Genomic DNA, 14,705 nt, shown 5'->3' on the forward strand with positions numbered 1-14,705 from the left:
CAGTTTTGTTAGAAAAAATGAACTCTACACCACAGTGAAACACCAAATAGCGTGTGATAAGGAAACACATTTATTTGCATATAAATAGAAGATGGCAGTATATTTGTTTTTATCAAACTTTCTTCATTTTATTGGCTAATTGCCCCCCTACTCGTTTTTTTTACAGAAATTTCCATGCATATTTACAATTTGCAATACAACTCTCCTACTTCCTAATTTGATTCTCTGTTTTTTAAATATTTTTCCAAGTATGTATCATTCTCTTCTTGAATTTCAATTTCTCGACAAAAAGGAAAGAAAGAAAACTTTCATCAAGAAGCCTTTTCCACCTTGTTTCAAAGATTGTCTCTTTGCTTTTAAAATACAGAAGAAAAAGGAGCTGGCTTTTAAGCAACTAGAATGCCCAAGGAAAGAAGAAATCTTTCATTACAGAATTAGATTCTAAAAGAACTGAGGATGATTTTTCTGATGGAGGGATGAGATATGTTTTTTCTTACAAAAATAAATTTGAAGGCACTCTAAGCAGAAGGGGTAAATTTCTAAGAATTGGTGTTTTGCAGTCCTGGGGTAAGCAAGCTTGGGAGAGGAAAGCACTAGGAGTAATTGGAGAGCAGATTACAGGAGACGTTTTTGAGGAGAGTTTCATACAGTCCTGATGTCTGGCAGAAACCCTACAGACAGACCCTGCTGGAGTCAATTGTACCAAGAGGAAAGAGGACTAGAGTCTTTGTGTTCTGCTTCCTGACTCATTCATACTCTTGATCACTCTATTTGTGCCACATTCGATTTATTTTGGCTCCTTAAATCACACAAAGAAGTTCTTACACACTTATCTAAGCATAAAGAGGTGAAAACAATGGGTCTCTCAAGTCACTATAGAAGAGTTATTTCAGTCATTGGTTTATGACCTATATTAAGCACCACCATTGGTATAATGGAGATCTGGGTATAGAAAGGGATATGTGTGCTAAGGGCAATGTTATGGGAAGATTAGAGGGTCTCCAACCAACAGAATGCAGAAATCTCAGTTCTGGATAGTAGTGGTCACAGGAGAGAGGAATGCAATATATTGCCTGCATATCTGGGAACTGATTGAAGTTTTAGGTTACATACAAAGGTAAGGGGACCATTTCCCCTACCTAATTGTTTAGTGACCTCAAACAATATGTAAGGCAATATTGATCAATAAATGAGCAATTGGGAGATCCAAGATGGTTGGCCAAAAGGAGGCAGCATTCTGTGTCACTCTGTGACCTGGGACTCAAATAGTGAGAATACTGCATCTCTGTGAGCCATATTCCTGCTCCTGTGTAGGAATCATGGCCACTGTGCCATCCAGGGCTCCAGGCCTCAGCATCAGAGTAGGTCTCCCAACTACTCGCCCACACAGGACTACTGGGTACCTGAGCAGGACTATCAACACCTGTGCAGAACTTTTGGCCACCCACCTAGTAGAAATCACCGACACCACTTCCACACAGGACACCCGGCAGCTTCCCACTTGCCAAAACTCTGGCCACCACTCCTGTGTGGACCCCCTTTCTACCCATGTGGGGCTCCCCTGGTCGACACTGTCTTGGAACTCTGCAGCAGTGGAGATGCTACACGCCGTAGCCTGCCTATACCTAAGAACTTCACACAGGCTCTGAAGCCAGCTAACAGCCACACACTGCAATGCCACAGAGCTGTCTCTGAACTCATCATCCAACACCATCGCTCAGCTTGCCCCACGTGTTCTGACAGCCCACTGCTGAAAGGAGGTGCCTCCATCTTGGATCACCTTCAACACCATTTTCAGTGGCAACTCCCAGTTTGGAACTCCAGCTGTCCAGGTACCCAGTTTCTAACTCTCCCTTCTCCCCAGCAGCTACAACCCGGCTCAGTGACACCCTGGTTACCTTCACCATCCTGAGGTCAGAGATACCAGCTAACAACAGATGACCCCACCCATGGGATGACAAGGGAAGCAGGAAAGTTATGGATTTCCAACCCAAACAATCCTGCTTCTTCCTTCAAGATTTTTTTTCCCCTGTCCCTCTCTATTCTCCTACCCTCACATCCCCAACATATGTGAAACCAAGTACTTTGCATGAATTAGGATTTTGAGGACTGGGATATCAGAATAGTGTATGACAGCTGTGTTGTATATGCTTTTTTTTCTTTTATCCCACCAATTTCTATTATTTTAACATTTTAAAATTTTTCTTAATATATATGTGTGTATGTTTTATGTACCCTACTGTCTTCCCACTTACTTGTTTACCTAAAATTATTTCCTCTCCCTTCTCCTGCTACTAACCTTCCTCCTTAGATCTCTTTTTTATACTTCTTAAGATATAACAACTCTATATCCTCACCTCCTACCTCCTCAGCATATCATCCTACTCCTCACCACCCTGTTCTTTGTCCACCATTAGAAACTGTAAACTCTTTTTACAAACCTACTGAGTATATAGTAGATAATAATTGAATTCACCACTTCTGTACATTGTGATCAAAATGTAAATGTCTTACTATCAAACATTTGTTTTTAGGGCGTATACTGTTATATATTGAGATCTGAGAACATTGTCCTTCACCTCAAAGGAGAGGAATTGGATCTCAACAGGGGCACTATAAGCCTATAGGATAAAAACGGTAATGCCTAGGGTCTACAGTGCTAGAAGGGAAGACACACAAGCAATATGAAAAGACAAGGAAAGAAATGGCCCCAAACATATCAAGGTACCATATTACTAGAATTCATGGCCAGCACAACAGAAGAAATGACAGAGAAGGAGTTTAGGACGTACATGATTAAAATGTTCTGTGAATTAAAGGATGATATAAAAGAGCAAATATAGGCAGCAAAAGATCATTTTGACAAAGAGCTACATAAACAAATACAGGAAGCAAAAGATTACTTCAATAGGGAGACAGAGGTTCTAAGAAAAAGCCAAATAGAAATTCTTGAAATGAAAGAAACAATAAACCAAATTAAAAGATCAATTGAAGGCATCACCAACAGATTAGACCAGTTGGAAGGCAGGACCTCAGAAAATGAAGACAAAATATATAATCTTGAAAAGAATGTAGACAAAAAAGTGCAAATGGTAAGAAACCATGAGCAGAACATTCAACAAATATGGGATAGCATAAAAAAAACAAATTTAAGAGTTATTGGGATAAAGGAAGGAATAGAGTTCCAAACCAAAAGAAAGAGCAATATATTCAATGAAATAACATCAGATAATTTTTCAAACATGAAGAATAAATTGGAAAACCAAATTCAAGAAGCTTATAGGACACCAAATGTACAAAATCACAACAGATCCACACCAAGGCACATAATAATGAAAACGCCTAACATACAGAATAAGAAAAGAATATTAAAAGCCCATGAGAGACAAGAATGAGATTACAAATAAGGGGAAAACAATTAGATTATGTGCAGATTTTTCAACCCAGACCCTGAAAGCTAGAAGATCCTGGAACAACATATATCAAGCTCTGAAAGAAAATGGATGCCAACCAAGAATATTATATCCAGCAAAATTAAGCTTTATATTTGATGATGAAATAAAAACCTTCCATGATAAATAAAAGTTAAAAGAATTTACAACTAGAATGCTTGCACTACAGAACATCCTCAGCAAAATATTACATGAAGAGGAATTGAAACCAGCAATGAAAATCAGCAAAGGGAGATATTACGCTAAAGGAAAAACTAATCAAAGGAGAAACCAAGTCATGTTAAATACCAAAAAATAAACAAAAATGGGTGAGAATACAAATCATGTCTCAATAATAATAACCCTGAATGTTAATGGCCTAAACTCACCAATCAAAAGACAGAGACTGACAGATTGAATTTTTTAAAAAAAAAAACGATAATATTCTGCCTCCAAGAGACTCATCTCATAGGAAAAGACATCTATAGAAGGAAGGTGAATGGCTGGGAAAAATTATACTGCTCACATGGACTGCAGAAGCAAGCAGGGGTTTCCATCCTCATAGCAAATAAAATATACTTCAAGCCAAAGTTAATCAAAAGGGATAAATAAGGACATTTTAAACTGCTTAAGGGAACCATAAGACATAAGACATAACAATAATAAATCTATATGCCCCAAACAAAGGAGCATCTACGTTCATCAAACAAACTCTTCTCAAGTTCAAGAGTCAAATAGAACACAACACAATAATTCTGGGTGACTTTCACATACCCTTTTCACCACTGGATAGATTGTCCAAACAAAAGCTGAAAAAAGAAATCATAGAACTCAACAATACAATCAATAACTTAGACTTAACTGACATATATAGAATATTTCATCCATCAGCAGCACATAGATCCTTCTCTAAAACAGACCATGTACTATGCCACAAAGCAACTCTTAGCAAATATAAAAAAGTAGAGATACTACCTTGTATTCTATCAGATCATAATGAAATGAAATTAGAAATCAATGATAAAATTAAAAATAAAAGCTACTCTAACACCTGGAGACTAAATAATATGCTACTGAGTGAACAATGGGTTGCAATAGACATCAAGGAAGAGATTAAAAAAATTCTTAGAGGTGAATGAGAACACAGATACAATATATCAAAATCTCTGGGACACTATACAGGCAGTACTAAGAGGAAAGTTCATTGCTTGGAGTTCATTCCTTCAAAGAAGAAAAAGTCAACAAATAAAAGACTTATTACATCTCAAAGCCCTAGAAAAAGAATAACAAGTCAACACCAAAAGCAGCAGAAGACAGGAAATAATTAAATCAGAGTGAAAATCAATGAAATTTAAACAAAAGAAACAATTGGAAAATTGACAAAACAGAAAGATGGTTCTTTGAAAAAAATAAAGTTGACAAACCCTTCGGAATGTTAACAAAGAGAAGGATAAAGAAAACTCAAATTACTAACATATGTGATGAAAAAGGAAATATCATAACAGAGACTACAGAGATGCAGAAGATAATTAGAAATTATTTTGAAAACTTGTACTCCAATAAAATAGAAAATATAGAGGGCATTGACAAATTTCTAGAGTCATATGATTTTCCCAAATTGAATCAGGATGATATATACTTTTAAAACAGATCAATTTCAAGCAATGAAATAGAAGATGCCATCAGAAGCCTACCAACCAAGAAAAGCCCAGGAACTGATGGATACATACCTGAGTTCTACAAGACCTTTAAAGAAGAACTAATATCAATACTCTTCAATTCATTTCAGGAAATAGAAAAAGAGGGAGCACTTCCAAACTCATTCCATGAGGCTAATGTCACCCCAATTCCAAAACCAGGCAAAGACACATCAAAGAAAGAAAACTTCAAATCGATATCTCTAATGAACATAGATGCAAAAATTCTCAATAAAATTCTGGCAAATTGAATACAAAAACATATCAAAAGTGGGGTTTATCCCAGGAATGCAAGTTTGGTTCAACATACAGAAATCAATAAATGTAATTCATCATATCAATAGACTTAATGATAAGAACCATACTGACACAGAAAAGGCATTGACAAAATACAGCACTCCTTCATGTTCAAAACACTAGAAAAACTAGGGATAACAGAAACATATCTCAACACTGTAAAAGCTATCTATGCTAAGCTCCAGGCCAACATCATTCTAAATGGAGAAAAACTGAAAGCATTTCTTCTAAAAACTGGAAGAAGACAGGAATGCCCTTTCACCACTTCTATTTAACATAGTTCTTGAAACACTGGCCAGAGCAATTAGACAGGTGAAAGAAATTAAAGGGATACAGATAGAAAAATAAGAATTCAAATGAGCACTACTTGCTGCTGATATGATTCTATACTTAGAAGACCCAAAAAATTCCACCAGAAAACTTCTAGAACTAGTAAATGAATTCAGCCAAGTAGCAGAATACAAAATCAACTCCCATAAATCAAAGGCATTTCTGTAAATAAGTGACAAAACCTCTGAAAGGAAAACTATCCCATTTACAATAGCCTCAAAAAATATAAAATAGTTGGGAATCAACCTAATAGAATAGGTGAAAGACATCTACAACAAAAACTACAGAATACTAAAGAAATAAATTAAAGAAGACCTTAGAAGATGGAAAGCTCTCCCTTGTTCCTGGATAGACAGAATTAATATTGTCAAAATGACCATACTATCAAAAGCATTATACACATTTAATGTAATTCCAATCAAAATCCCAATGACATTCCTCATAGAAATAGGAAAAAGCAGTCATAAAATTCATCTGGAAAAATAAGAGACACAGAATAGCTAAATCAATTCTTAGCAAGAAGAGTGAAGCAGGTAGCATCACTATAACAGACCTTAAACTATACTACAGAGCAATAGTAACAAAAACAGCATAGTATTGGCACCAAAATAGACTGGTAGATCAATGGTACAGAAGAGGACATAGAGACTAACCCACATAATTACAGTTATCTTATGTTAGACAAAGGCACCGAAAACAAACATTGGAGAAAAGATAGCCTTTTCAACAAATAGTGCTGGGAGAACTAGAAATCCATATGCAACAAAATGAAATTAAACCACTATCTCTCGCCAGGCACAAAATTCAACTCAAAGTGAAACAACCATCTAGAAATTAAAGCAGAGACCCTGCATCTATTAGAAGAAAAAGTAGGCCCAAATCTCCATCATATCGGATTAGGCTTCTACCTCCTTAATAAGATTCCTATAGCACAAGATTTAAAACCAAGAATGAATAGATGGGATGGATTCAAACTAAAAAGCTTCTTATCAGCAAAAGAAACAACCAGTGAGGTGAATAGAGAGCCTACAGCCTGGGAGAAAATTTTTTCCACTTGTACATCAGACAGAGCACTAACCTCTAGGGTATATAAAGAATTCAAAAAGCTAATAACATAAAAACAAATAACCCAATCAATAAATGGGCCCAGGAACTGAAGAGACACTTCTCAGAAGGTGATATACAGTTAATCAATAAATATATGAAAAAATGTTCAACATCTCTAATAATTAGAGAATTGCAAATCAAAGCTCTAAGATTTCATCTCACTCCAGTCAGAACGGCAGATATTATGAAGACAAACAATAGTAAGTGCTGGTGAGGATGTGGGGGAAAAGGCACACTCATACATTGCTGGTGGTAATTACGTAGAAGATAATCAGAAATTATTTTGAATTTGCAAATTGGTGCAGCCAGTATAGATTTCTTGGAAAATTGAGAATGGAACCACCATTTGACCCAGCTATTCCTCCTTGGTCTATACCCAAAGGACTTTAAAAAATCATACTACAGGGACACAGCCACATCAATGTTTATAGAAGCACAATTCACAATAGCTAAACTGTGGAACTAACCTAGATGCCCTTCAATAGATGAATGGATAAAGAAAATGTGGTATGCGCGTGCGTGTGTGTGTGCGCGCGCGCGCACGCACACACACACACACACACACACATATATATATGGAATATTACTCAACAATAAAAGAGAATAAAATCATGGCATTTTCAGGTAAATAGATGGAGTTGGAGAATATAGAGTTGGAGAATATAATGCTACATGAAGTAAGCCAATCCCAAAAAAACAAATGCTGCATGTTTTCTCTGATATAAGGAGGGTGATTCATAGTGGGGTTGGGAGGGGGAGTATGGGAAGTTTAGATGAACTCTAAATAGGGCAAAGGGGAGGAAGGGGATGGGAGAGTGAAAGGGGGTAAAAAAGATGGTAGAATAAGATGGACACCATTATCCTAAGTACATCTATGAAGACACAAATAGTGTGAATATACTTTGTATACAACCAGAGATATAAAAAATTGTGCTCTATATGTGTAATATGAATTGTAATGCATTCTGCTGTCATATACAACAAATTAGAATAAAAAATTAAGAAAAACAAAAAAATAAATAAATGAGCTATTAGAAGTATTACATTTTTTGGGAAAATAATATTAGTGTCTTGATTTATGATATGAATAAGATTAATGTAAAATTTATGTTTTAATAAGATAAATGTAAGTTCCTTATAACAGTTATATAATTATATATAATTGTTAATAGTTATAGTAATACTATTTATAATACTATATCATTGTAGTTATGTTCATTTAACTCATATAATGATAATTTCCTCATGTTTTCCTTAAAGATCTATTTACTTGTCACTATTAAAACATTTCACAATTATGACAGAAGCTATTTTTAAGGCGCAGAAAATTTGTATACTATTTATTAGGTTCTATTATACTTCTTTTTAATGATTTTATTAGTGCATTGTAGTTATACGTAATAGTAGGTTCATTTTGACATGCTCATACCTGCATGGAATTTAATCTGCTTCATTTCAGTTCCTGGTTATTTCCTTTTTCCCTCCCCTTCTTCCTCTCATATATCTAGCAGCAAATATTTGATTCAATGGAAGAAAAAATTATAGAAGACATTCTTTTACTTAAAAAATATTTATGACATATTTGTAATAATTAGATAAAAACACTAAGCACGTTACAGTAAAGTTCACCCTTGCAAGAAGCTGTGCTTCTGAGAATGTGACATCACAGGAACTGGGGGCGTTAAGTCAAGGAGAAAATGAGAACTATGCATCTGTGGTCACTGCTGTTAAATCTTGTATTACGCCACACTGCTACCAATCAATGTTTTGTCCACGTGTGCCAACTATATCCAACACCAAAGATCCTTGTGCAGATCCTCAAAACTCAAGCTGGGATTTTATTCAGGAGTCAATCCCCTAATAAATTTAAATCCTTTTATGCTGGATATTTAGACACTAAGAATAGTGCTGCATTTTAAAGTACAACTCTCACAGTGCCTTTAATCACTTACACAAAAAGATGTGCATTTTCTTTGAGGCCAAAATGAAGGAGAATAGTGTGAATTTCCTTTTTCATACAACAACAGTTTTTCATAAAAATAACTAAAGCAGTCATTCACAATGGAAGATTATAGCTCCATTATCTGTAGAAGCATAGCCAGTGAGCCTTCTTCAACTTACTGAGCATGCCATAAGTAAAAAGGATTCTCTAAAAGGTTGGTGATGCCATTTATCAAGAGTCAGTGGATGATCTAGGGTTCTCGAGAAAAATGAAATATGATAGGTCATCTTCCAGTATTGTAGAAAAGACAATGAAACCTTGACAAAGAAAGGGAGGGGTGTGTGTAGGTGTGTGTGAGTGTGTGTGTGTGTGTGTGTGTGTGTGTGTGTGTGTGTGAGAGAGAGAGAGAGAGAGAGAGAGAGAGAGAGAGAGAGAGAGAGAGAGAGAGAGAGAGCGAGCCACCACCCAGGAAAGTAAAGAAAAGTAGATAGAACATGGAAAGTGGATATTTATCTTGGATAAGAGTACATGAGTAGTATGGCCAACATGTTAACCATCATGCTTTATAGAATTGAACATGAACCTCTTTTAAAAATACAATATTAATGCCCCTTTCAAATGTAATGTTCTTTGATGATATCTCTGGTAAGAAAAGAAATGAGGAAATAGAGATAGGAGGTTAAGAGAAAAAGAAGAATCCATGCCACATCTGTGAGTTTAGGGGAACATTACAGTAGAACATTAATAAGCAACATTTCAGGAAAATCAGACTTCAAGTTCTTATGACATCATATTAGTTAGTCTACATGTTAGTAGACAAAGTACTGATTTGAGTGAAATGATACAGAAAGCCATTTTCAGGGAGGGGTTACTAAAGTAAGGGAAGTTGCATTGTTTTCACAGGAAATCATGGGGAGATGCACAGGTGGAAGACTCACTGCATAAATATTCCATCTATATTCATAGATAGAGGACTTTCAGATTGGTAGACCTTCATTTGATAATAGAGTTCCATTTTTGTTTTCAATTTTATATATACTCCGTGAACATTTATACAAAATTAAAATCTTTTTCATAACTAACATTGTGTTTATGCAACATAAATTATGAGATATTTAGCTATTCAGTGTGCATCAATGATTTAAACCACCTGAGATACCTGATTAAACATGCATTTCAACCCCGTAGAAACAATGAAGCATGGTCAGTCACACTGAGGTTTTCTCAATGAAGTTGGTTATAGTCCTTCATTTAGATTCAAACTTTCCCACTGCTTATATTCAGCTGTTAGTTTCAGAGTTGTGGAAGATGTAAAACTATAAATTATGACTCAGAGCTGAATTTCTTTGACTTATGGTCCCTAGGGATTTCTGGAATAGTCTTTCATATAAAGGCTATTCATACAGAGAATATTAATATTGGAAAATTTGTAGATCATACAAAAACTACAGAGATTTTCGAGGGAAGATTAGGGAACTAGTTTGTTTTTAATACACATGAATCTTTTTAGATTTTGTAATTAAGATCTGGTTGACATATTAGTATTTAATAATGAAGCTTTTCTCCATGTTTTGGCCATCACCTGCTTAGATCTATTTTACTGGCACATTTCAGGACCTTTATTTCAAAAGCATCTCCAAATTATAAAGAGATTATACTATACGCCCAATGCACCATGTAATATATTAACTCCTAAATGTAAGATATTTTACTGTGTCCAGTTTACCACTGTGAATATCTCTTCTTAGCTGCAACAAAATAGGATTAAATGAAATGATACATGTGAGCAAAATACCTAGAAGACTGGCACATGCTACAACACACACACACATAACACACACACACACACACATAACACACATACACACATATCTTATATGTTTTATATTAAAGAACAAATATTGTGCTTATATAAAATAAAAATATTAACTTTCCTTTAAGATTGTTTGTCTCTTTACAATAATACTTCTTTAAATGGTAAGCTTTGTCAATGTATTTCCTATATTATGCATTTTGCCATAAATGATATTATATTGAGGAATACATCTATTATGTGAAACAGAGCAAACCTCTATTACAGTCACTAAGATGGTCCTTATGCCATTACTGACTGTTTTCTCATTCAATATTCAGTTTTGAATTCAAACTTCTGCCATATTTCTACATTTCAATGACAGCACTCTAACCCCATTCCGAAACTAATCATTCTCATTTCTGGAATTCTCATTCATTATGAAGAGCTCAAGCAAAACCTGCATTTGTTCCACAGGTTAGGTTTGGATCCAATAACATGGTTTAGATCCAATAACGTACAGGTAAGCCTTAGCTGTTACTTGATAAAATGTGTGGTGAATCAATTTTTCATTGCAATTTCATAATGAGCATAGATAAAATGATTATGGCAGAGTTCGACAAATAAAAAAGTTAATAATAATAATAATAATAATAAAAACTTAAGTCTAATACACTGGTGATGTGTACTGGGGAACAACCTCCTAGGGGAGAAACCTGACTGAACTTATTGCTTAACAGATTTTAAAACAAAAAAAAAATTATGGATAACTTAAGAAAATAATTACAATACATTAAACATAATTTATAATCTTATGTCCTCTGTTCCTTTTTTGCCCTGAAACTATCTTTTACTATTTTCCATTAAGATAAATGAAAATATAGAGTATTTAAAATGAATGCTGTTCTCGATTCATCAGTCCTGTTCCACTGTATCTTTGTCAGGCATTCATAATTAATGGTTCATATAAGCAAAAGGTGATTCCTTAGTAAGAAAACATTTGCAGCCATTAATGTTTCATTCATTTCTTGGCTAGGTATCACTGTGGTGCTGAAAGGATAGCTCCAGGTCACCTGTCGACATTCTGGAGTTTGCTCTGCCCAAAAAGAGAGAAGGGAAAGAAAGAACTAATGACGAAGATAAAGCAGACCCGTTGAAGACAGGAGTGGTAGCTAATCCCTTTTTAACTTCACATCATCTTCCAAGAAAACATCTAGTTATTTTTTTCAAAACAAATTGTTTATTATAAATCTCAAGCTATATATTTAGAAAAACAGTTCTTTTCTTTCTTTCTTTTTTTTTTTTTTTTCTCAAAGTATAATCTCAAGGGACCACATTTTGAAGACAGGAAAAAGTGAATCACATATTTTTTCTACCATTAAAATTAGAGATAGCATCTTCTGTAAATACAGCGGAGAAAGTCTGGAGACTTTTTTACATGGAATTCTCAGCGGGGGGGAGGTAAGACAGAGTGAAAAATCCTTTCCAGGATCACACTGACACTCCTTATTCAAGGAAAATCGTGTCCTCGATCCGCCCCCAAGCAGTCCATTTGTGACCTAGGAGCTCATCACCCCGTGTATAATTCTCGAAGAAGGTAAATTAAGACAAAGCAATCACATACTCGGTTGGCGGAGGGCGGAGAGGTTGAGCGGGCATTGGGAAGCAGTGGGGACCAGAAGAGAAAGTGACCTCATTTTGCTGGAGAAAGCTCTGTCTAACAAGCCCACCTTTGATGAGGCTATCCACGGCGCTAAGAGAGCACAAAGGCTGGAAACTGGAGAGAGAAAACTTCCCTTATTCCTCCACCCCCATCCGTTAGGACCACCAGGAGCACGCACTCGCAAGCACAACAAAGCGTGCGCCCAGGCTGCCCGGCTGGCGCTTTCCCCGGCAGAGCCATCGCGCCCCAGGGCGCATCGTTCCCCACCGCAGAGCAAGAGCGCCTGAGAGCTGCTGCGGGCTGGACAGCCTGGGAAAAGGGTGCGGGAAGCTCTCCTACCTTGAGCAGCACAAAGAGCCAGAGCAGAGGCAGGAGGCGGTGGCCAGCGCGCGTCCTCATGGGCAGGTGCCCCATCGCGGAGCGGACAGGGAACTAGGGGGACAGCGGCGCCAGCGGGGTCCCCTGGCGATGGCTCACAATGGCGAACTGGGGCTACAGCCTCAGACCGTGGGCGCCGAGGAAGCTCCTGGCGGGCGCATGCTGCCTTTCCAATCCCCCTGCGCCTGCTCCCTTTCCTCTTCTGCGCCGGGGGTCCTCCAAGAACGTGCCAGGCGCCGCTGTTCTTTAATAGCTAAGGATGGAGAGGGTGGAGATTGGAGTGGGCGAGGCTCTGCCGCCGCCACCGCAACAGCAGCTGCCCGAGCGGAGTCACTGGGTCCGAGTGGTGAGGGAGAGGCGGGGGCCCTGAGTCCTGCCCGCCTTGGTCCTCTTAGCAACAGGGATACTCTCACTCATGCTGCGGACTCATAAAGTGACAGCAGCCTCCCAACCCTCTCGCCAGCCTCCTCCTATTGCTGGACAGCCCCATTCCAGGCTCCGCCTCAACCTTCCCACAGTATCTGGGACTCAGGAGTTCTGTGGGTTTTCCTGATGGGCTTTGAGCAATCGGGATCCAGAGCCTGTCTCCTCTCAATTCCATACCCCTGCCCTCAACTGCAGTTAAAAGCAGTAGTAACACTTGGGTGGTTGAGATTCGGAGCCTGTGAGTGGGGGACAGGGAGGAAGAGAAGGGCAGGGTATTTACCCTCACACCACTGCCACCTCCTCTATTCTCTCCATCCCATAGTCACCTAAGAAGAAATAGCATGAATATGTACATTTCCCATTTACAATCAGGAGTTCTTGTAAATTTCAAAGACTGTCCTTTTCCAAAGTCTGTCATGTCACCTGAAGCAGAATGTAGAAGGGGATCACGATAATTTATTCTTATTTATAAAAAAGATACACATTTTCTAAAAATTCTGAGTTATCCTGGAATAATTAACCTGATTTTTTAAAGTCACATGCAATGACTTCCATACCGTGTGTCCCCAATCTACTTACCTATTCCTTTTGTTGTTATGTGTATTTTTTTTTGAAAGATATGTCTGTCAAAATAAACTATGGGATGCACTGTTCAGATATAAATCATTTCTTATTATCATGTAAAGTACCCTTACTGTGTCCTGCCAGTAATGGAACTTCCTATTTATCTTTGAGGCATGCTTGGGCACCAGGAGACAGAAAAGGTCACCTTGGTCACCAATGTAGGAGTTCAGGCACCAGTTCTGTCTCACACAGCTAAAGAGTAGTGGTTTGAAGAAGGACCCAGAGCTGTGTTTACCGAGCCTTTATCCAGAGGAGAAGTGGCCAGACACTTCTCCCAGGGAGGATTAGGTAGATTATGTTCTCATGGCTACATTTATGCCCTAATGTTTGTAATCATAAAATATAGAGATGGCCTGAATTTGTGTGAAAATAATCTCTTTGGTGACTTCTTTTAGAGGCTGCTTTTGTTTTCACCTTCTTCCTCCTCCCATTGGAGGGGTGTCCGTCCTTCATTGGCTTGGATCTTCATGAAACTAATATTTTGGGAAAATATGAGCTGCTTCTCTCTTCTTCTGGGTTAGACTTTTGGGCTTTCTGAAAATTTTATCCTTGGGACCACACTTGTATAGCTTTGAGCTTTATGTTTTTCCCTTTTATTTTGAAGTTCCTGAAAGCAGCATTTTATTCCTATCCAGCCTCAAATTGGCTCTAAGGTGCTCTAATCAATCTCTAGAACTACAAATGTTTTTAGACCAGTAGCAGAATTTCACTCACAAGATGCCAATCATTTCTCTTTTGAACAGTTTGGTTTTGAAATGAATGTTTGTATGTGGATTATGGAAATATATAAGGCTGTTCATGTGTGTGTATGCATATGCATATATGTGTGTATATGCATACAGAATATAATATATATTATATGTTATATACATATGTATATATATTTATGCACATGCACACACTAATATAGACTTGCCTGAGGTATATTGGGCATTAGAAAGCAGTTTTGATCATACTGATCAAAATGTTTCATGAATATGTACATCTTACAAATGCAAAAAGAACTTTCACAATAATG

At 37.2% G+C, this 14,705-nt stretch overlaps 1 protein-coding gene across 2 annotated transcripts in view; it reads right to left on the bottom strand.

Moving 5' to 3' along the window:
- Positions 1-12,739, bottom strand: part of Ptpro (protein tyrosine phosphatase receptor type O) — a 220,963-nt gene extending 208,224 nt beyond the window's left edge. For both annotated transcript variants that reach the window (XM_040280959.2, XM_005331877.4), the window contains exon 1: positions 12,599-12,739. In XM_040280959.2, the coding sequence (XP_040136893.1) occupies positions 12,599-12,673 (75 nt within the window). In that variant the 5' untranslated portion in view covers positions 12,674-12,739. The remainder of the gene's footprint in view (positions 1-12,598) is intronic.
- Positions 12,740-14,705: the final 1,966 nt, after the last annotated feature.

This window comes from Ictidomys tridecemlineatus, chromosome 6 (genome assembly GCF_052094955.1).
Source record: "Ictidomys tridecemlineatus isolate mIctTri1 chromosome 6, mIctTri1.hap1, whole genome shotgun sequence".
Classification (NCBI taxonomy): Eukaryota; Metazoa; Chordata; class Mammalia; order Rodentia; family Sciuridae; genus Ictidomys; species Ictidomys tridecemlineatus.